The sequence below is a fragment of the Pseudogymnoascus verrucosus genome, assembly GCF_001662655.1.
Source record: "Pseudogymnoascus verrucosus strain UAMH 10579 unplaced genomic scaffold scaffold_27, whole genome shotgun sequence".
NCBI classification, from domain to species: domain Eukaryota; kingdom Fungi; phylum Ascomycota; class Leotiomycetes; order Thelebolales; family Thelebolaceae; genus Pseudogymnoascus; species Pseudogymnoascus verrucosus.
Window position 1 is genome coordinate 102,662 of NW_017263678.1, and position 22,135 is coordinate 124,796.

Consider the following 22,135-nt stretch of genomic DNA (forward strand, 5'->3'; position numbering starts at 1 on the left):
CTTTATCCCACCCCTTTACTCCGTTAACCTCCTACTCCTCCCCCTCAACCCCCCCATCCCAATTTCCCTTACCTCCAACCCCAACCCCACCCCCCTTCTCCTAACATCCCTCTTCCCACCTCCCCCCACAACCCCCTCCCCAGCATCAACCTTCCACCCCAAAAAGTCCACACTAACACCACTCCCCACCGTCACATTCCCCGCGCTGGTATACACATTCCCCACCAAAAAACTCGTAATCTTCGTCTGCGCCACCGCCGCAGCATCGAGAGAGAGGGTTTGCAAGATATACAACACAGCGGTGCGCGAGAAATCGAGTGTAGATTCCGATACCGTGAAGTTCGCCGCCGCCGCTGCTTCTGCTGCGGATGCCGCTGAGGAAGAAGAAGAATCCGATGACGAGGAAGTGGGAGTAGAAGTAGGCGCAGAAGTAGAGGACTGTGATTCCGCAGGCATACTCGACGTTTCCGACGGCATAACCTCCTCCGTCCTCGGCGCCAACCGCGCATCAACTTCTTCCGCGCGCCGCCTCCTCGCACCCGATCCCTGGACAATACTCGTTGGCCCCGTCGTCGCCGCCGCGGAAGTCCTGGACGTCCCCGCACTCGGCGCAACGGCGGCGCTCTGGCTCACGGCGCCGGGGTTAAATGACACAATCGCGTTCTGGGCGTCACAGCTTAGATCCGCGTCGCTGAAGCGGGAGACGACTTTGGCGAAGTCGAGGGGGATGTTGTAATCCACTGCTGCGTTGGAGATGAGGGCGGGAATGGAGACGCCGATAGTGACGTCTGTGTATGTTTTTGCTTTTGTGGAGGTGGTGGCGGTGGATGTGAAGTTGACGGTGGTGCAACCGACGGCTGATTCGTCGTCGCAGTTTGTGCCGGTGAAATTGTTGACGCAGATACAACTACACACCCCCCCATTAATGATGCTCTGCCCGCCATTATTACACGTGCTATCCTTCTCGCAGATTTGCAGCGCCGAGAGGTTTTGATTCGCATCAGGTTTTTTATTCAACACCAGTAGTTCTAGCGGAACCACGATAGCGGCGGCGATCACAAGTAACAAAACGATGAGGAGGATTAGGAACCAACAGATCGGCATTCCGCAGCAGCGCCGTCCGTTGCGCGGACGTGCGTCGTTTTCGTCGTTGGGGGTGCGGAGGTCGGCGAGGGAGGACTCGTAGGCGGGCCAGCGGGTTCCGGACTTCGGTGTGTCTACCGGCGTAGCTAGACCCGGCGGAGGGAAGGCGGCGAGCATACCGGAGATTCCAGAAGGAGTATTGCGATGGCGACCTGTTGAGTTAGTTAGTGGCTGGACGGAAGTTGTGTAATAGGAGTAAAGGTAGTGGCATACCATTCCCAGCCTTCCCCTTCTCTCCCCCAGGGGGAGGGAAATCATTAAGATCGTTCAGCCGGCTCGCAGGTCGTTTGCCCTCATTCATCATGGATGCTAACCTCGTAGCTCGTCTAATCAAATCCGGTAAACTCGTCAGACTCCCCCTCGCCTCCGCGTCGCGCACCGCATCCATGTTCAGCCGCGGGGGCCGACGGATCGCGGAGTTGCGGCTATATTGGATCTCCTTCTCCCCGCCGCCCAAATCGAATGGACTTCCCGACGGACTTCGCGAATTCATCTTCGCTGCCGCGGGGACTGCTGCGATCGGCGCCAATTTCTCCATCTCGATCCCGGTAGGCGAGGATGTGAGCGTCGAGTCGGAATCAGATGATGATAACAAATCACCTAACTCCTTATTCCCCTCCGTCGGCGAATCAGGGCCAAAAGTAGGCCACGTCGTATCCCTCTGCATCGCCATTGGCACCAACATCCCCCCCTGCGCACCATTCGCCCGCTGTTGCGGCACCCCCTTCCTCCCCGTCCCCTCAATAACCCCCGCATTCTGCAGATTCCTCGTCTTCTCCAACACCCCTCCTCTCGACTGCGGAGGCGTCTTCTCCTGCTGGTTCTTCGTCACGATAATACTCGGCTTCGCCCTCTTCCCCACGCTCGCGCTGCGGACGATGCCCACGCTCGGTTCAGCGTCCTCAGTGTCCTCGCCCATCATCATCTCCTTATCGAAGAGCGCTTGCTGGTCCGTCTCGTAGCCGTACCTCATCTCGCCCCAGTTGGATGGGATGGCGGTGCTAGAGGCGTAGGAGCCGTGCGAGGTGGTGGCTTTGGGGCTTTCTTCCGGGATGGGGGAGACGAAGGATTGCATTGAGTAGTAGGAGGACGGCCCGCGGCGGGATGAAGGGGGTGGTCCGAGTCCGGTCGAGTTGCTGTGGTTTGCGCCGGTTACTGGGATGGGGAAGTCGGGGATTGTCCCAATTGTCCCAACGGATGAGTTCGTCGAGGCTCTTGATTGCATGGTCATGGGGGTGACAGGCGACAACATATCCGGTGATCGCATGTCATCTAAATGCTGTTGCGCCTCCCTCGACTGTGATCCGGATTGTGACGGTCCTGATTTCGGTTGATACGGAAACGACGGCGTATGATCCTGCACCTTCGAGGCATCAAGAATCGACGGTACAAAACTAGGACGAGGCGGCCTCTGAGGAGCCTTACCCCGCCCCGACGGAGGTTGGTATTGCTGTGCGTTATCATTTATCTCCGGCCTCCCCGTTTGCGACGAAAGAGGCCATTGCGGGGCAGGCGTAGGGCGCGATATCGCTGCTCCTATCCCCTGTCCTGTTCGTGACGCCGTAATAGCTTGTGGTAAAGGTTGCCTCGGGCGGTTCTCGCCGCGCGCCTGTTGTTGGCCTTGGCGCATCCGTGGTGGTGATTCTGAGGTCGCCTGTAGACGTTCCCTTTCCGCCTGTTCCCTCGCGCGCTTCACGGAGCCGCCATTGCGGCTTAATTCGGTGGGTTTTTGTATGGGCAAATCCATTGCAACCAATTCGGGTGTAATGGTTTATAGTAGAATATATGTAGAGCGCCTTTGCATCTTCGAAGTCGGAAATGGTGTGCGCGCAATTGTTAGAATCGGATAGGCGTATGTCCTCTGCCAGAAAGTATATAGAATGTGAAGAATGCCAGCATCCGCAAGGCCGCACTGCACTACTCTGCGACTCCGGGCGACTGGCGCAAAATCGGAAGAAGGAAGACCTGGTATATTTTCCGAAGTTCGAGTCGAAGAAGTGAATTTGTTGTGAAACGAGATTGGTGTTGGTTCAAATGAGGCAAACAAAGAAAAGTCGCCTTGGTGGGTATATCGTAGAATCGAATAATCGGAATGCAACACACACACAAAAAGAGTGAAAGGGCCAGCCAAGCAGCCGATGGAGGTGTCGAATTTAGTAGCGTATGCGTATGAGAAAAACTAGAGAGAATCCGATATTAGAACATCATCATCCCATACATTGGAAGCAAAGTTGGCAACAGTCGAACGAACGGATGGGAAACAGGTCAGGGTGGGATGGTGAAGCGTCGTATCGCAGCAGACATTCGACCGAAACAGGCAGAGTCCGAGGGCGATTGCGACGTCGTCGTCGACTTGGAACGCACAACCTCTCCCAATGCGGTATCACGGGGGGGTGTGAATGAAAAGAGCGGTCACATACAATTGGCGTTTCAGGACCTGCAACAACGGTTCATGCGCGATATGTCCGCGTGAGAGTAAAGGCAACCACAATCCGAAGCTCCGAGCGAGTTAATTGACGACAGGTTACTTTTTTTTGGTAGTTTCCAGTGTTTTTGTCGAGTGTATCCTGTTCACTCTTGTTTTGGTTTGGCGTCGAGCCTGTGGGTAGTCCTGTGACTGCTGGCGGTGATGATGAGAGGGGAAAACGAACGGCAAGGCAGCCAAATGGCCAAGGTGAGCAAAGAACAGAATCGCAAGATGCGAAGAGCAGCTCGATCAAAGCCAAGAGTCGATCAAGAGCCGGTGAAAGGGAAGGAAGGGAAGGAAAAGAGGAGGGAAAGTAGAAAGGCAGCGGAGTGAGTGAGTGAGGGTTTGCTGACAGGCTTGCTGTCTAACTGCAGTGCACGCACAGCTTTGTTGGAGTCGAGCGAGCCGCAATGAGGGACGGAGGCATACACTATGCGCGAAGGAAGGAAGGGAGAGGGGAGAGAAGTGAGCAAGGGAGATTCAGGTGCCTAGTCTCCACTGACAGAACACTGATATGAGCTGATACGAAAGTATCTCCTCCTCCAGCCAGAGTACAGCAGTATCCATCACCGTCCCGACCACCTTATGCTCCGTGCATCCTCCTTTCCCCCATAAACCCAGACTTACCCGACATTGGCAGGTGTGCTGTCGTGGTTAGGCATTGGAGGATTCCCAGCGAAATTGAGCCCACAGCACAGTCCTATCCAGCAGTAGCAGCTCTTCTCCTGCGGCCCACGACCAGACGAACAGCCCGACCCACGCTTGAACCCTGAGATACTGTACTGTACAGCGCGCTGTGATCCGTCGCGTCGTCGCTGATCCCTGACTCTCCTGCACCACCAGCACGCTACGCACGCTACGCCCCCACTGATCCCTGACCCACGTCACATCCGAGCCACGCTACACCCGTGTGGAGGCGTTCGAGTGGCCTGGGAGAGGACCCATTTGGCAGCGGCGGACGATTCAGAAGTTGCTGGCGGCGGTCCAGTGGGGGAGCTGGGAGTAAGCCTTGGAGGCTTGGAGGTGCCACTAGAAGAAGTTATCCTAGGATTCAGCGTTGTGCAGTGCGGGAGGCACGCGTGAGTGGACGTACGGAGTATAGTGCCTGCGGGTGGGATGTGAAGAAAGGCCGTGCAGGGGATTGGGAGTGGTGGTTAATCTGCGTTGGTAGTGGTACAGAGTGTGCACAAATAACAGGTAATCACAGCCAACAAACAATAATAATACGTACAAATATCACAGTAATACGCAACCAATGACAAATCCCCAAAAATACGAAAATCACTCTATTCTCGACAACAACAACTCCCAATAGTACAACAATTTTCTTCTATTTTTCCATTTTCCCCAATTATCCCAATTATCCCAATTATCCCAATTATCCCCCCTCTCTAACCCACCTCGCCTAAACACCACACAACCACTCACCCCTGGACGTATGGCCCGTGCCCCGTTGACCCCCAGCTGGCTTTGTTTCAGATTCCTGCACAGCACGACACCCGGCTTATGGGTCCGGTCCATCAGCTTCATTTATCCCTGCGAATTTTGCTCAACACCAGACACCGACATATTATACATATTATACCCTCAATTACGCTCATTACAGTGGTTATGCGAATAAAAGGATACGAGGATGCAGTTATACTACAGCTCAGTAATGATCTAAAGATACACACATATCAAAGCATTCCATTCCGATATCACCATCCTCCAACCCACTCAACGCAACCACATAACCACCAACACGGGATCACCATTTCATCTCCACCACACCTCCACCACCCTTCTAGCCCCATGCACAGAACCCCTACCCTCCCTCCACCACACGCGTTTGACGCTTACAACCTCAAGCCCAGACCCCTTCATCATCGCATCTCTTCCCCAAACCAGCAAAGCCCTCCTTGCCATCCCTCACTAACCCCCCGACGTCATCCCTATCGCTACTGCTGTAGATATGTAGCGGGAGGAGAGATTGCGACGGCGGCGACGATCACATTATTTTTGGACGCGGCAAGGGAGGGAGGGAGATGAGCGCGCGGTGGGGATTGCGATTCATGGATGTAGTCGAGATGAGGTGTGGTGATCGACGGGGAGCTGTTGGGATGGGTGAAGGTGCGTGGTTTATTGTGGTCGAGACCAGAGGATGCACGCTGGTGAGTGCTGATCAACGGGAGCTGTTGGGGAAGGTGCATGTCTTCATCGCGGCCGAAGCTGCAGATGAGCTGCGCTTCTAGCGTCGTGCATGCTGCTGATCAATAGGAGCTGCTCGTGGGACGGGCGAAGGTGCATAGCATTTGGATGTTTGTTTATTGTATTGTGGCCTAAGCTGAGGGGAGCTGCAGGTGAGCTGCGCTTCTAGCTTCTTGCATGCTGTTCTGGGGGTGGTGATCCCTCGTCCACTCGTCGTATGGACAACTGCCTGTGAGGTCTATCCCTTCCCTTCGGCATCCAGCCTGCCACTCGGGACGACAACAGCTCCCTCCCCTCGCCTTGAAGCACCATGGCACCGAACCGTCACCACGGCTTACCCCGTCCGTCCCGATTCCCATCTACATAGTCCTCACCGGCTCCTATCCTTCCCTCTTCACCCCTTCACCCCTCCACCTTCCCCGAAGCCACCTTCCGATACTTACTCCACGTCGACTTCTGCACCTCATTCTGCTCATTCACAATCGCCCACAACTCCTCATTCTCCTTCCTAAGCGCTTCATCCGTCTTCCCCCCCTTCACCGCTGCCGCCGCCGCAGGAGCCGCCGAGAACTCCAAAATCGCCCTCTCCAACTCCCCCTCATCAAACCCAACCTCCTTAACCTGCACCCCCTTCCTCCCCTCCCCCTTCCCTAACAACCCGCCCAAAAACTGCCCAACGAACACCCCATTTCCCTCTCCCAGCCGCGGCTTCGATACACCCACCGCCGCTACCCTCTCAGCACCCTTTAGAGGGTCAAGCATGACTAGATTCGTAACGGGGGCGTTCACATCCCCTAACTCCGCGACGAACTTCTTCGCCCCGCTCTCCCACTGCGTGATCTTGCCCGATGCGTGCCCGGATACGAGAGTTGTGCCGTCGTAGCTCACGCCTAGGCAATGCACCTCCCCCAGCTCTGTAGGTGCGCCGGTAAGGGGCGTAGGAGGGACTTGGATAGGCGTAGCCTGTTGCTCCGCGTCATGAAGTGCGTTCACCGCCGCCTTCGGCACGAACAAATCAACCGCCTGCACATCCCCATTCTCGAACCCTATGTAAACCGCACGATCGCACGGGTCGAGGGCGAGGCATGTTGGGGTTGCTGGGAGGAGGAATGTGCGTAGTAGTTCACCAGTCTGGTAGTTCCATACGATCGCCGTATTATCCTTACTCGCCGAGACACAGATATTCGTCCCGCTCCCCCCATGGCCGAGGACTACATCCGTGACTCCCGCGCGATGATTCGACAGCGCGCGCAGCGGCTCGTGGGGGCCACTCGTAGCTTGAGAAAGCAGCGCGGGTACAGACCACACATACAATTTCGAGTCCGCGGACCCAGAAACCAAGTGCGTCGCATCACCACTCAAACACGTAACAGGCTGTAAATGCGACGTCGGCGTCGACACCTGTCGTCCCGTCAACACCTCCCACAGAATAACTCTCCCCTCCGCCGTCCCCAGCGCGAGCAATCCATCATGCAGCAACGCGAGACTGTGTATCCGCTCCGGAAACGAGACGAGAGCTTCCTGGTTCGCGCGCTGGCGCGAGTAGATGTGCACGACGGCCTTGTCGGCTTGCGCGGCGAAGATGTGCGTGCTGCTCACGGCGAGGCAGTGGGGGGTGGTGGAGGATTTCTTGAAGGCGCTGTCGATGGTGTAGGTCGGGTGGAGGGTGTGCGTGTAGATCCCGATGTCTTTGGAGATGGCGGTGTTGGCGGATTTGGGGGCGGCGCGGATGGAGGTTATGAAGTTTTCGGAGAGGGACATGGTGATGGTTGGGGGGGGGTGAGTGAGGGTGGGCGTGGGCGCTTTGAGAGAGAGAAAATGGAAGAGACTGCGGAGTTCTCCCTGGGTAGGATATGCGCAAGTGTCGCAATGGGGGTAATTGAGTGCGCTGGCTTGGAAATATGGCGTGTATTTCTGTCGAGTACAATCCTTCTCGAATCAAAGAAGGTGGTGTGAAGTGAATGCCCCAATCAATTGGAGTTTCCGTACTGAGAAGTTTCTCGGTGCAAGGCTGATAACGATGGGATTTCCAAAATTTAGATAATATGTTTGCTTTGATGGCAAACTTCGGCGGTCGAAGGCGGTCAGCCACATTTAGCTCGCGCCACAAATAAATTCAGCCACACCCAACCACCACGAACCACCGACCAACCACCAACCACCAACCTCAGCCGAATCCGGTGATTTGTACTGCAACAAATGTCTCACCCTCCTCTCACAATGCATGGTACTGAAGAATGCACCATGTCCGGAAACAACAAGTTATGTAAACACCATCCCCCTTCCAACGCTTTCAACCTTTGTGCCACCGCTTTGAGAACCCCCCTCTCCCCCTACGCAGCCATAGCATTCTTTGTCCCAACATTCTAGCTTCAAGCAAGGGGTACATTAACCAGTCGATCCATCCTGTTCCGGGTTCACATCCCCAATAATACCGAATACAGTACTCTCGGTGGCGCCTCCTTGCTAAATTCTACATTACTCGGTGCAAGGAGAGAGAGAGAGGCGTTAGGAGATGGCTTCAACCATCTTCGCAGCGCCCTCCAAGGCCCATCCCGGATCCTTCGCATGACTGCACGCGGTTCTACAATCCAGTTCCTCCACAAGTATAAGTCCATTCAATATTAGGGATGCTACTGTCTCTCATGTCTCTCATGTCTCTCATATTGATTTTCCTTTTATTATTTCCCTTCCCTTGCGTCTCCAGAATATCAACTATCATATTCCCCTACCCCATGTTACAGCGTGAATTTCTTTTTTTAGAGGAGCAGCGAGCAACAGGATTCCACCAAATACCAACAACCTACCACACCTTTTTTTTTAACCTGAACGATGGGTTGCGAATCATCCACCCATCCTCGTCTTCGCGCCGTTTTACCAGCTTTGCAACGCAGGCCACATGTAACCCGCCGCTCGACGCAAGGTCAAGGTCAAGGTCAAGGTCAAGGTCGTTCCAGGGCAGCTGCAAGCTGGAGCTCGATGCCGGAATCTCGAGCTCAAGTTCAAGCTGTCAGCGACGAGTTTGTGAGTGGGATGCCGCGACCGAAGTGCTATTATGGCGATGAGATGCCTGGTCCTCTGCCTGTAGCAAGTGCGACTTTTGAAATCGTTTCGGCGATGCCGGAATGCATGAAGGAAACGAGTTTGGATCTCCCCGCCTGGGTGGAGAATACGAATCGCCATACACTGAAATCGGGAGGGGGGGTTGTGGATGAAGAGCTGGTGCCGTGGATGCAGATGCCCCAGCCAGAGCTGTTCAGCGGTATTAGCAAAGAGCAGTATAGGGAAACTCCTCTTTATTCTGAGGCTGGATCGCCAAATTTAGCGCGGGCATATGTCACAGACGAGGTGGCATGTCCGCAACCGAGACCGCCGATAGTTTCGTGGGCGTCATGGGAGACGTTTGGGTTGGGTGATAACTTTGCCGATTTTGAGGCTCTAATTTCGCCTAAGAGAGGTGCTTCGTCAAATTCTGGGGCTGGAGATGGTAGAAGCTACTATGGCGATGCGTCTAGAGAGGATGGAGTCTCGGTATCATCGCGGCGGAGTTCGGGTCTCTCCATCAAATGCCAAGGCCATAATATCCCAGAACTCGCACCATTGACATTTGGTCAATCAGTAACCCAGCAAGTTGAGGACAGCATGGTGCCAACCTCGATGGGTTCGGAGTTTATGGATTGGGCTGGGAATAGAGGAAGTGGTAGAAGTTCGCCGTGTTACTCCGAGGGTGTTTATGAGGTTAGTAAATTGCTCTCTTCTAATAAACTTATAATAACACATGCCAGGAATTCGCGACACCGCTAGCACCAGCGAGAGCACGTATTGTTCACATATCGAGAGACAGCTCCCAGTTTCGTACCAGGTCTACATCTCTATTCCAACGAGACTCCTCCGAACCTTCGCCGGCCAGAGTTTCTATGGATGAAGTGGCAACCCCAGCTCGCCATCCAGCCTCGCCAGATACGCCCGATTCCACGCCCAAATCCCGCTCAAGGCCATTCACTCCCTACCCCCACGCCATCATCTCCCTCGACACCCCGCCTCTAACACCAACCTACCCCCTCCCCCCCCCAACGCGCCTCCCCCCCCCCCCCCCCTTCGCTCCCACGCCCCCCCTCAACATCCACCCCCTTCCCGCCCTCCTCCGGCAACGAAAACACATCTCAGGGTCCACCACCACCGAACTCTCCTCCGAAATTCTAAACGATATCTACTCCGCCACGCGCCTCTCCTCTATCAAAAAACTTTCCCTCTCACACCCCTGCGTCACCACTATCCGCAACGCGCGGCGCCGCTGGCGCACTTACGATGGGCGGTACACCAATCCCTCCGCCGCCTCGCCAGGATATCTGGATTCCTTGTCCACTTCGCTGTCTTTATCAAGCGGCAATCAGAGTCCTGCTCCCCCTTCCTCCAGGCCAGCTTCGTTCCCACCTTCGGAGGTGGGGTCGAAGGATACGGAGAGTGAGGCTGTTTGGTCGCAGGGACTGGTTACGCGGACGGCGACGCCGGTTACGGATTTAGAGTCTGAGGCGGGGGATGCGGAGGGTGCAGAGGGGAGATTATTGCCCGAGGCGGATTTGGGGGCGTTGAGACGGATATTTCCTGAGAGTAATGCGAAGTGGTATGGGATATTGTATGCGCATATTGTGTGTTACAATCATGTGATGGATTTGGAGCAGGGGACTTCGTTTCAGCATTTGGAGGTGGACGAGGGGGATAGGAGGGGGAAAGAGGAGGAGGAGAGTGTGAGGTGTGGGTTGATTATGAGAAATTTGGAGTACTGTGTTAGTCGCATTATTTGCCGGATGAGGGGGAAGAATGGGAGGAAGGCGGATAAGGAGGCGGGTGGGGAGCTGAGGGAGTCGCACTTGGTGCTTACAGGCTCGTTGTCGACGTTGATAAGGTCGTGTGAGGGGTCGATAATGTAGAATTATCGGGGCTGTGTGGTGTGGTTTTTATAAATCTTTAGAATTATTTTAATTAGACTAGAATAGACTTTTATTCAATTGGAGTTGATTTTTAATTCTAAGATAATGGAGGAAAATATTATTCTGTCAAATAAATGTTTAGGCAATTATCGGATTGGGATCAACTGAGTAATAGCTCAATTTACAATGAAAAGCTTGGTATAAGAATATCCTTTAGAGCCGGGATATAGATTTTCATGTCTAGGAACCCTTGTGCAAAGTTTCTGTAATCGCCAGACTGGCGGGGTCGAGATCATAAATTGGTACAACTAATTATTTTTAGAACAGCAGATCTCTTTTTCGATGATTTACTTTAAAACCAACTTCATTACAAAACCACGACATATGATAACTGAAGGCCACAGCATTACGCGAAATGTTGACGATCGATAGCTTGTGAAAGTGGGCTCGGCGAGTTTCCGCACCAAAATGCGGGGTTACCCCAAAACCCGCAGCTCCATCTCCTACCTTTACCGTGTACTGCCGGCCTGCTTACGCCCATAATTAATAATCATATATAGAAGTGAGTCAATCGGCAAGTCTGCTATATAACTACACATAAATCATACAAGTTGTTCAAACAAATTACCTCTCCTTAAGCCTCCAGAACAGAACCCAAAGGAAACATCCAATCTTACCCCTCACCATGTCGACCACCGCCGTCACCGACACCTTCCAGGCCTACGTCTACTACCGCTCCTCCTGCTCTGGCCGCCTCCGCATCGCCCTAAACCTCAAATCCATAACCCCAACCTACAAATATGTCAACCTCATCGCCAAAGAGCAGCGCAGCGAGGAATACACCCTCATCAACCCCTCCCACACCGTCCCCACCCTGATCATCACCCCCTCCTCTGGCGGCCCCCCCACAAAAATAACCCAATCCATCCCCGCCCTCGAGTACCTGGAGGAAGCCTACCCCTCCCTCCGCCCCCTCCTCCCCAAAGACCTCGCCGGCCGCGCAACAGTCCGCACCCTAACCGCCATCATCGCCGCGGACCTGCAGCCCATCACCAATCTCTCGATTCTGAACCGCGTCGGGGATATCGGCGGGGACAAGGCGCTATGGGCGAAGGAGATTATGGCGCAGGGCTTGCTGGCGTATGAGGCGGTTGTGAAGAACACCGCGGGGACGTTCTCGGTGGGCGATGAGATCTCGATGGCGGATGTGTGTTTGGTGCCTGCGATGTGGGGGGCGGAGAGGTTTGGGGTCGATTTTGAGGAGATGCCGACGGTGATGAGGATTTATGAACGGTTGGCGGCGATGGAGGAGGTGAAGAGGGCGCATTGGTCGAGGCAGGAGGATACGCCTAAGGAGCTTAGGAGTGAGTGATTTTTGGGGATGTTAGTTGAGGAGAAGAGGGGGGGGAACAGGTCTGGTGAGTTTGGACGAGTGAGTTTGCGCGATATTGGATGAGAGGGGAGGCAAGCATCGTGAACCTCAAGGAAGGGTTTGGGTAGCATCGATGGGAGGCACAGCAGCAGGAAGAAGGAAGAATGAAGCCGGAAGCAGGAACAATGAGGCCGGAGAACGCTCCAGACTTAGCCAGCCTGCCAAAAAATTGATAGGTTCGACAATTTGGAGGCGGAGGCCGGAGATAATACTTTAATTATCAAGCAAGTGATCACAGCTGTCATGCACCGGAAAGAGAGTCTCACGCGCCAGCATGAAGCTCTCACGGACTCAATTTTTGCGTGAGCCGGAGAGATGATCGAGATGATCGGCGAATGACTCGCTCGATATGTCTCGCCTTAGAGCGTCATCTCCGCAGCCAAATACGACATTGTGTTCGCCTTAGAACAAGTTTATACGCCAGATGCGGAAGTGACTGCCGTGCTCCGGTCCCAAAATATAAGCCTGCCACGCCCATCTGCCGCCTGGGCCCAGGCTTCCCCCACGAGGTTTTACTATTCCGTCATCCGTAGAATAAAATACACATTTTAAACTTCTCATTCCAGAATGGGGAAACCTTTATACCATACCGGCGCCGAGACCAGCTATTGATGGAAAATACTGGCCGTCGGGGGATGTTGAAACAACCTTCATATAAATTCCTTGGCGGCCAAAATGGCACCCCCCGACCAGCTTCCCCACCGACCCTTATTCGTGGAATGTTAGCGCTCCGCCGGTTCAGTCGCCGTCCCTCGAGGGGGTAGAGACCTTCGAGAATACCTTGATTGAAACGGCTGTTGTGGATGGCTGCGTCCTGAAGAATATTGTTTCCTTGGCCGGCCGCGTATCCTTCTCGGGCTACTTGGAGGGCTCTGACACCGGCACAGATCGCCACTAGGATCTACCCCGCAACACCTTAATCTATCTGGCGAGCCCAGAGAGGAGCTGCCGGCGTTAACTCCCAATGTGTGCCTTCCTTGGCAGCTGGGCGTTTATGCTTCGACGACGCCATGCTCAGGAGACCCTGGGATGGGATGGACTTCCGTGGACCACATGGCGATCACTTCTCTTTCCTTAATTTCTTAATATCAGTGGGGAATTGTAGTTCCGGACTATGGAGGTTTCTATAATCATCCTCCGTGGCATCACAGGAGTATAAGTATGTGATGATCCCGCCTGGATTCTTGCTCTTCACTCCACTCAGCATCTCTCTATCTTCACACACATTCAACAGTTACCTATTCCAACTCATCATCAATATGAAGCTCTCCATTCTCTCTGTCGGCCTCCTGGCTGGAGCCGTTGCTGCTGTGCCAACCGCCACAACTGACAGCCCTATTGTCAAGCGCGCCACCCTCAATGATGTGAGCTTCCACATTTTGCTAGATGCCATGGCCATCACTAATCACTTCCCAGGTTGGAACCGGTTACGCCAGCCAGAACGGCGGAACCTCCGGAGGAGCCGGCGGAACCACCACCACTGTCTCCTCCTTCGCTCAGTTCACCGCCGCTGTTGCCGGCACCGCGAAGAAGGTCGTCGTTGTCTCTGGCCCCATCACCCAGACCGCCGACCAGATCAAGATTGGCAGCAACACCAGCATCATTGGCAAGAGCTCCAAGGCCGTCCTCACTGGCTTCGGACTGTAAGCTTGAACCCCCCTTCTTATCTCCATAAACCCCATACTAACGCATATCCTAGCCTCGTCAAGGAACAGTCCAACGTCATCATCCGCAACATTGCCATCTCCAAGGTTCTTGCTGGGAACGGAGATGCCATTGGTGTTCGTAAGTTCTCCCAACTCGCCATGCCCACCGAAATCCCCCCTCTAACAATCCACAGAAAAGGCCACCAACGTCTGGATCGACCACGTCGACCTCTCCTCTGACCGTGACCACGACAAGGACTACTACGATGGACTGATCGACTTCACCCACGCCGCTGACTTCGTCACCGTCTCCAACAGCTACATCCACGACCACTGGAAGGCGTCCCTCATCGGGCACTCCGACTCCAACAGCGCCGAGGACACCGGCCACCTCCGCGTGACCCAGAACAACAACCACTGGTCCAACATCAACTCCCGCACACCCAGCATCCGCTTCGGCACCGGCCACATCTTCAACTCCTACTTCTCCGCGTGCAGCGACGGAATCAACACCCGCGATGGTGCCCAGGTCCTCGTCGAGAGCAACGTCTTCTCCGGCAGCTCCAAGCCCCTTTACTCCACCGACGCTGGATACGCCGTCGCAAGCGACAACGACTTCGGAGGCGGCTCCAACACCGCCCTTGCCGGTACCCTCAAGTCCGTGCCTTACTCGTACACCAAGTTGGGCAGCTCCAACGTCAAGGCCGCTGTTGAGGGCAAGGTTGGCAACAACCTCAGCTTCTAAATGCGCTGTGAAACATAGGGGGGGAGAGGAGAATAGGGGGAGAAAGGGGGCAACTGAGTTGCTTGACCTAGTTAAGGGCATATTTCATGCTAGTTCCGTGTAGATACTTTTTCAAATTCATTGTGTATGCCTCACTTCTCGCTCCCCATGCTTTATTTACACTTTGTGTGGACCGCCAGCCAAAAAAAAAATATCATGTCCAAGAAATTCCTCCCCTCAGCCGCTTCGCTAAAAATCGCTCAGAAAGGCACCACCACTCAAACCAGATTCCCCCTCCCCTCTTGGTCCCTCTCGAGCGCCTCGAACAGACTCCTGAAGTTCCCTGCTCCGAACCCCTCGAAGTTGTTGCGCTGGATAATCTCAATAAACACCGTTGGGCGATCGAGCAAATGCTTCGTGAACAGCTGCAACAAGTATCCACCCTCGTCGAAATCAATCAATATCCCCAAGCGCTGCAGCGTCGCGAAGTCCTCCTCAAGGGTCATCCCCTGCTTCTTCAACTTCAACTTCATATCCACATAATAGCTATCCGGGATCGTAATGAACTCCACACCGCGCGCACGCAGCGCCGTAACGGCGGAAATGATATCCTTCGTCCGCAGCGCGATGTGCTGCACGCCCGCGCCGCCGTAGAAGTCGACGTACTCCTCGATCTGGGACTTCTTCTTGCCGACGGCGGGCTCGTTGATAGGCATCTTGATGCGCTCGTCGGGGGACGCCATGACGACGGATTTTAGGGCCGAGAACTCGGTGCAGATGTCTTTGTCGTCGACGGACCAGAAGCGGTGGAAGCCGAGGACGCGCTCGTAGCTGGGTGGGGTGTTAGTAGGTGGTTCGTTGGTGTGAAGAGGTGGGAAAGGGGAAAGGGGGAAAGACGTACTATTCGCAGATGTTGTCCATCTCGTCCCAATCTTGGTTGCCGACGCAGTGATCCATAGCCTCGAGGGTGATCTTGGGGAGATAGGTGTTCAGTGGGTCTTCGGCATCAGGTGCAGCCTTGAACCCTGGCAGGAAGACACCCTTGTACTCCTTCCTCGAGATGAGAGTATGTGTCGTCTCACCATACGTCTGAATCGTGGCAACTCTAACGCTACCAGACTCATCCGTTACCGTCTCCGGCGGCGAAACACTCTTCCCGCCGTTCTTCACAGCCTGGTTATATACCTCATCCACATCGTCAACCTCAAACGCAACATCCTTCACCGCATCACCGTGCTTCTCCATATGCGCTTGGATCTCCGCGAGCAGCTTCTTATCCTTCGGGTCCTCAGCCTGGCTAGCTGAGCGCAGAGGTGAGGTGAGCACGAAGGTCACGCTGCCGTTGCGGACGGCGTAGGAGGCGATGGCACGGGAGCCGGTGGACAGGTCGCGGAAGGCTACCTTGTGGAAGCCCATGCGGGCGATGTAGTAGGTCGCAGCCTGCTTTGCGTTGCCGACATACCAGTGAACATGGTCGTAGCCCCTGTAGTCTAATGTGGAAGCTTCTTGTGTGGATGAAGGAGCAAATGTGGCTGGAGATGTGGTTGGGGGGGACGAGCTGAGCTCAGCGTGAGGGGCCATTTTTTCAGGTCCTGTGAGGGGTGATGTGATGATGGTATCAAGAGAGGGTGAAGCTTCTTGATCTCCTTCAGGAGTATATATGAATATGAGAGATTGATATCAAAAGATACGGTATCGAATGAGAATGGTCTGAAATGAGACGTTTCACGGGTATCTATATCTAATATATAGAAAAACAAGCGTGAAATCATGAACAAGAGAGACATATATGTACCTACCGTATGATTTCTCCAGGTATAGCCCATGGCCGCCATGCCCTTAGCAACTCCCCTTTCCAACTCGCCGACCAAATGCGATGACGCTGAGGTAGGGGCGGAACGGTAGCAGGCGAAGAGGGTGGTCAGCCATAATGCCGCGAGGAACCGCCCTGAAGCGACGGATTTGGATGACTAAGCGACTGCGGAACAGCACCGCAGCACCATACGCCGGGGATGGGGGGAAGCGGCAAAGTACGGCGGCGGCTGGCGCTAGACGTTATTGAGTTAGTGCAGTACAAGCTTAAGTCTCGATGGCTTCATTTTGAGAGAGGGAAGGCGCGCCCCGACGGAAGCCGAAGTCACTCTTCAGCGGATTTCGCGGGGGAGGTACAATGGGTGAATATCCGATTGAATTGTATGGATGAATAAATAAACGGTAAGCGCAGGAAAGTAGCTAGCCAGACATCTTCTACGTCACGTTATTTTTATATTTTATTTGATAACTTAACTTCATCTCTATCCTCTGTCTCCTTATCATCCGTACTTCTCAAAGCTGTCGCGGATATTCACACAAGGATACACACGGATATTGGAGCTACAGCCTACTGTTAGATATATATACAGCAATTAGAGTTACACGCCACTATAAGAACGCACACGGCTATCAATCAGACAGGGAGCTATCAGAGATACACCAAGCTATCAGAAAAACACTCAGCTATCCTATCATCTCTTCAACACCATCCGTCCCAATGTCCATCCTCACCCCCCGCGACTCCGCCATCCTCTCCTCCCTCTTCACGGCCGAACCCCCCGCTCCCGCCTCGCTCCCCCCTCCCCCTCCACCCCCCGGACTCCCCAACTTCCCCTCCTCCCTCCTCCAAAGCATCCAAACCCTCGAATCCTCCGCCCTAAAACCTCTCAACACCGCCTCACCCCCTGCATCCACAATCACCACCGCCATCGAGGAGCTGACATCGCTTATCGAAGCACACCCTACATATCCCTCCGCCTATAACAATCGCGCCCAGGCGCTACGGTTATTACATGGCTCGGACCTTACAGTCGCTTCAGCGGGGGAGAGTGGTATAATGGCTGATCTCGCCCAAGCAATCCGACTATGCACGCCCACCACAACAGGGCTCCAAGCCGACATCCTCGCAAAAGCGTACACCCAGCGCGGCGCCGTTCTCCTCTTAACCTCCACCACAATGCGAACTCTCGAGTCCGGCAGAAGTAAAGATGGTGGAGCAGTGCAGGTGCAGGTGCTGGGAGGGAGGAACGCGGATGAGGTGGAGGAGATGGCAAGAGCGGATTTTAGGGAGGGGAAGAGGGCGGGGGGGGAGGTGGCGGGCGAGATGGATGTTAAGATGAATCCGGTGAGGAAGCTGTGTGGGGAGATTGTGAGGGAGGCGATGGTGAGGGATTTGAGGGAGAGTGGGGTGTTGCCGGCTGAGGATTGAGGGGGATAAGTTGGGAGTACTGGCGTTTGGATGGGAATTTTGCAAGCGCTTTATTGATGGGCGAATGATGGGATGAGAGATGGCGGGTGTAAGATGCAGTAGAGAATGATAATGAGAAATGTTAGACAATACTAAGCTATGATTATGATTTTTATGTCGTTAAGTCGTAGAGTTCGTTGAGTCGTATAAGCTTTCTTAGCTCAGTCCCACAGGTTTGTCTGTGCTTGCATAACAGCCATAAATGAGAACCAAAGCCACTCCCGTTCCGTCCCAAGTATCCCATGCCCCCCAACCTTTCCCCTAACTCAGCATCCAGCAAGAAGCAAGCAATCGAACAATCCCCATATACCTCTCCATTACCCACCATCATATCATGAACCACTGCCATTCTCTGCAGCCACACCATGCCTTCGGCTTTACGCAACGAGTCTGCAGTTAGTCACTATCGTCTTCATCATCCCCGGCGATAAATTCCCGCCCATATGTTGCCTCAGCCTTCCCTTCGTCCCCTTTATCATCCATCTCCCTCCTCAGCGACGTGATCTGCTGGCACAGCACGCGGAAGAAGACATTCCCCTTTAGCTCCTCTGGGATCTCATCTTCCGAAATCGGCTTGACAACCACCTTCTCCTTCTCCTTCTTCTCCACCGCCGGCGTCTCAATTTTCGCCTTATCAGCCCCGCCCTCCATAACCGCATCAGCCTTCTCAACAACAACCGTACTATCCGACGATGCACTCCCCCCCTCCTCCTCCACCTCCGCCTCCCCAGCCGCCTGCTCCACCTCCGTCTTCGTAGCCACCGCCACCAACGACGCCAAAAACAGCTCCTTCAAATACGCAAAGCTAAACCCCTCCGTAAACCCCGCCAACACTCCCGCCATCTGCGCCGTAACCTGTACCATCTCCTTCCCCTCCAACTTCTTCCCCCAGTACGCGCAGTACGCTTCTCGCTCTGCCAGCTCGGGGAGTCCGAAGTGGTACTTCCTATCGAAACGGCTGGGGCGCTTGGCGATGGCGGGGTCGAGCTTGTTGAGGTGGTTCGTGGAGCCGATCATGCAGATTCCGTCGTTGGATTCGAGGCCGTCTACCTCGTTGAGGAAGTAGGCGCGGATTTTATCCGTGACGAGCGAATCGAGGTCCTCGAAGATGAGGAGGCACGGTGCCAATGTGCGCGCGCGATTGAAGATCTCGCGGATACTGTGTTTCGGGCCATACGAGCAGTTATCGAGGTTCTTAACGTACAAGCTAGGGATCTTTCTCTCCCCAGTCTGCAGGGTATTGATGAGCGCCTTGATGCTCAGCGTCTTCCCATTTCCAGGGGTGCCGTGAAGGATGATCCCGCGCTTCCAGGGGATGTTGAGAGAGGTGTACATTTCCTCCGAGTCGAAGAAGGTGGTGATGTCGTTGATGATTCCGTCTTTGAGGGCAGGGGAGAGTATCACATCAGACCACTTTGTGCCCATCACGCTGAGGTAGAGGTTTCGGTCTTTGCGCCAGGTGGTGTTGTCGAAGACGTAGATCTCGCTGTGCACGTCTGCGCTCCATTTTCCCACCGCCATGAGCAGTTTGTCGATCCGTTCCTTTGCGGCTTCGGAGGCGGCGGTGATGGCCTCGGGGGTGGTTTCCGGGGTGGCACCTACTGGCCATTTGCGGCTGAGGAGGAAGACGACGATCTCTTTCGAGCCATATGAATTGGCGTCGTACTCTACGTGGTAATAGAGATACTCGTTCCCTTCCCATACATACTCCCAAAGCCCAACTCGGACTTTGTCCTTTAACTTGCCGTCGGCGTTTTTCTTTTTATTGCGCTGCGTTGGCGGCTTGTACTCCCGACTGATGTCATGGTTGTTGCCATGTATGGGCGTAGCTGTCGCCAGCCCGTAGTCGACAAAGCTTAGGAGGTGGCAGAAGGTGACTTTGGTGGCAACGACTTCGTACTCCGGGTAGTCCCTGCGGAGGGCTTTGTAGATGGTAAGCTCGGTCGATGGGCGTCTCTCGCTGAAATGGGAGTGGATGGCAAAGAAGGCGTGCTCATGAGCAGTTGGGGGAGCAGGGTAGTCAGTCATGGCGGTGGAATTGAGGGAAGATTGGATGATATGAACGATGAGGAGGGGGATGGAATTGTAGGAGAGAGGAGGGGTAATGAGAACTATGAGAGAAGGTCCCAGCCTTACTTATAGAGACCTGATGATGCTCATGGCCTGCGTAACCCTTCCAGGGAGATGTGAAATCCTTCACATGTATGCAGTGATATCAAAGCAGGCAACAGGCAGCAAGGCTGAAGATCGGAGAGTCTTCTTGGTTAGCTGGCTGGGTAGCTGCATATAGTGGTGCTACCCAAAAAGCCCGCTGATGGATTCAGACTCGTGGTGGACCGTGCACCGCCAGCTGAGAATAGATTCTCTGCCTAAAGTAAAGCAGTATGACAGCTTTCATAAGCTTGATTTTGAAGTTTCTAAATGAATAAAACAGCTTCAATATGACAATTATAACTCCAAGTGATAAGGAACCTTTACTTATTCTCAACATTGCAAACATATGAAGCTTTCGTAGCAGCTGCACGTTATTCCGAAGCTCAAGCTGGCTCTCATGCACGGTCCGCCCCAGAGTTGTCCAGCATTAGGATTCGGGAGCGTACTGCATACCCAGGCATCAACGGCCCTATCAGACCAGCGAAGCTCGTACATTCGTCGTGGCTGTCTGCACATCAGCCCCTTGCATTAGCCAATGGCGGTGAGCTCCTGTGCAGCACCTACAATAACCTGATCGTCGATGTCTGCCTGGCGTTTGAACCTCTAATATTCACCATACAGCCTCCTTTCGGAGCAGCCAAGTGAGATGACAGCGTTCTAGACCCGTGTAGGGGGTATGGTGGTAATCCTGTGAAACCTCATGTAAGGAGAGTTTTGAACCGGGATTTGGATCCTGATCTGCGAGAATCCCTTGGGTAAAGTTCCCGTGACCAGGTCCAAACGGACGGTACAGGGTTCTGTATCTAAGAATCCATTGAGAAAAGTCTCCATGACGTGACCGAAAACCCAAACGGACGTGTGACCGAGATCATAGTCCTTACAGCTTCAGAGGTGCCCGCATGTACAGGGCCCTATATCGCGGTTTTACCGTACACACAAGATCTACATCAAATCATCATCAGACTCTTCTCACAGAAAACTTCAGCCGTCTAGAATCCTTCAGCCACGCCTCATCCGAGTCCTCATTTCCAGCAAGTACTCTCGGCGGATCTTCCATCCACGCCTCAACCACGAACTTCACCCCCGTCTGTTCGCTCACCTCTCGCCACAATCCCGCCCACGACTCCTCGTCATGCCTATAAAGAATCTTCTTTCCATCCTCGCTCCGCAACGCCCCAGTATCCGAGCTGCTACCCACCTGCCACCCAACCAGTAGCGAGCCCTCCACCGGCCTCATCAGCTTGACAGTCCTCTTCGCGACCTCAATCTGCTGCTCATAGCTAAACAGATGGAAAAACAAGCCCGCATGCAGAACATCCACCTTCCCATCCAACTTCCCCAGTTCAGACGCAGGGTCAAACACATCCCCCGTCAAAAACTGGGCTTTGAAGCTGGCCTTGTCGCGAAACAGCGCGTAGCCCAGGTCCCAGAACTCGGAGCGCAGGTCCGTGCCGTAGAGGTTCTCGCTCGGGGCGCCGTCGGCGACGAGCTTTCTGATCTCGGTCCCGAGACAGCAGCCGAGGTCGAGGAAGGTCTGCTTGTCGTCTTTGAGGCGCGAGAGGATGGTAGGATAGAGGGGGGAGGTGCGTAGGTTCAGGCCGACGAAGGAGAAGATGCCTATGCATGGGTAGGGGAACTGGGAGGGTGGTTAGTGAGGTGTTCGTAGAGGGGAGAGAAGGAGGTGGTACGATTGCCCATGCTCGGTCTCGCTGGAGAGGTGTTAGTTTTTAGACGTCGGCTGTGGCTAGGAGGAGACGCACGATTTCTTCTACGTGAGGAACTACGCGGTCTGGCTCGATGCCGCTGTAATTCTCGAGTAGATCTCGAGCTTCCTTTGACAGGTTGTCTAAGGTCGGCTTATAGAATGGCGAGTCCTTTGACTGTGTGCTGAAGGCGACAGTTCGACAGAAGCTGTCTTTGCCTGTCATCTTCGAGGTTGCAGGCGGTATAAGTGTGTGAAAATCGAGGTATATCACAGGTCTCCGGCAAGTTACTCGACATGTGGTGCTCTCATAGCAATGTGCATGGCACTAATATACCCATATGATTGTCGACAATTGAGGGAATCGCAATAGTCCAGCTTACCGTAGTGCAACCCAAGTGAGGGGACAAGTCAATCGGGCGCCTGAGAGGCAGCCACGACATGCCCTCATTCTTTCAATAGGTTT

The 22,135-nt window shown here is 54.1% G+C and overlaps 9 protein-coding genes across 9 annotated transcripts; 4 read left to right on the forward strand and 5 right to left on the reverse strand.

Moving 5' to 3' along the window:
* Positions 1-15: 15 nt before the first annotated feature.
* VE01_06043 (uncharacterized protein) lies at positions 16-4,731 on the reverse strand (the record flags this gene model as incomplete). Its single annotated transcript, XM_018275499.2, has 4 exons — positions 3,564-4,731; positions 1,357-3,322; positions 73-1,295; positions 16-18 (listed from the first exon to the last, which is right to left on the reverse strand). Exons 2-4 carry the CDS (start codon positions 2,888-2,890, stop codon positions 16-18), a joined length of 2,760 nt encoding a protein of 919 aa, XP_018129566.1. The 5' UTR covers positions 2,891-3,322; positions 3,564-4,731.
* Positions 4,732-5,010: 279 nt separating this feature from the next.
* IPI3 (Pre-rRNA-processing protein ipi3) lies at positions 5,011-7,796 on the reverse strand. Its single transcript, XM_018275500.2, has one exon. It carries the CDS (start codon positions 7,559-7,561, stop codon positions 6,203-6,205), a length of 1,359 nt encoding a protein of 452 aa, XP_018129565.1. The 5' UTR covers positions 7,562-7,796; the 3' UTR covers positions 5,011-6,202.
* Positions 7,797-8,007: 211 nt separating this feature from the next.
* On the forward strand, positions 8,008-10,731 carry VE01_06045 (uncharacterized protein; the record flags this gene model as incomplete). The annotated part of the gene is made up of 2 exons (XM_018275501.2): positions 8,008-9,538; positions 9,586-10,731. The coding sequence occupies exons 1-2, from the start codon at positions 8,633-8,635 to the stop codon at positions 10,729-10,731; spliced, it is 2,052 nt and encodes a 683-aa protein (XP_018129564.1). The 5' UTR covers positions 8,008-8,632.
* A 685-nt stretch (positions 10,732-11,416) lies between these two features.
* Positions 11,417-12,103, forward strand: VE01_06046 (uncharacterized protein; the record flags this gene model as incomplete). Its single annotated transcript, XM_018275502.1, has 1 exon — positions 11,417-12,103. One exon carries the CDS (start codon positions 11,417-11,419, stop codon positions 12,101-12,103), a length of 687 nt encoding a protein of 228 aa, XP_018129563.1.
* Positions 12,104-13,422: 1,319 nt separating this feature from the next.
* VE01_06047 (uncharacterized protein) lies at positions 13,423-14,554 on the forward strand (the record flags this gene model as incomplete). The annotated part of the gene is made up of 4 exons (XM_018275503.1): positions 13,423-13,527; positions 13,580-13,806; positions 13,863-13,948; positions 14,004-14,554. 4 exons carry the CDS (start codon positions 13,423-13,425, stop codon positions 14,552-14,554), a joined length of 969 nt encoding a protein of 322 aa, XP_018129562.1.
* Positions 14,555-14,649: 95 nt separating this feature from the next.
* On the reverse strand, positions 14,650-16,306 carry VE01_06048 (uncharacterized protein). Its single transcript, XM_018275504.2, has 2 exons — positions 15,435-16,306; positions 14,650-15,364 (listed from the first exon to the last, which is right to left on the reverse strand). The coding sequence occupies exons 1-2, from the start codon at positions 16,112-16,114 to the stop codon at positions 14,812-14,814; spliced, it is 1,233 nt and encodes a 410-aa protein (XP_018129561.1). The 5' UTR covers positions 16,115-16,306; the 3' UTR covers positions 14,650-14,811.
* A 480-nt stretch (positions 16,307-16,786) lies between these two features.
* Positions 16,787-17,910, forward strand: VE01_06049 (uncharacterized protein). Its single transcript, XM_018275505.2, has one exon. It carries the CDS (start codon positions 17,064-17,066, stop codon positions 17,772-17,774), a length of 711 nt encoding a protein of 236 aa, XP_018129560.1. The 5' UTR covers positions 16,787-17,063; the 3' UTR covers positions 17,775-17,910.
* A 299-nt stretch (positions 17,911-18,209) lies between these two features.
* On the reverse strand, positions 18,210-19,841 carry VE01_06050 (uncharacterized protein; the record flags this gene model as incomplete). The annotated part of the gene is made up of 1 exon (XM_018275506.1): positions 18,210-19,841. One exon carries the CDS (start codon positions 19,839-19,841, stop codon positions 18,210-18,212), a length of 1,632 nt encoding a protein of 543 aa, XP_018129628.1.
* A 1,084-nt stretch (positions 19,842-20,925) lies between these two features.
* Positions 20,926-21,895, reverse strand: VE01_06051 (uncharacterized protein; the record flags this gene model as incomplete). Its single annotated transcript, XM_018275507.1, has 3 exons — positions 20,926-21,603; positions 21,656-21,676; positions 21,728-21,895. The coding sequence occupies 3 exons, from the start codon at positions 21,893-21,895 to the stop codon at positions 20,926-20,928; spliced, it is 867 nt and encodes a 288-aa protein (XP_018129629.1).
* Between the last annotated feature and the right edge of the window lie 240 nt (positions 21,896-22,135).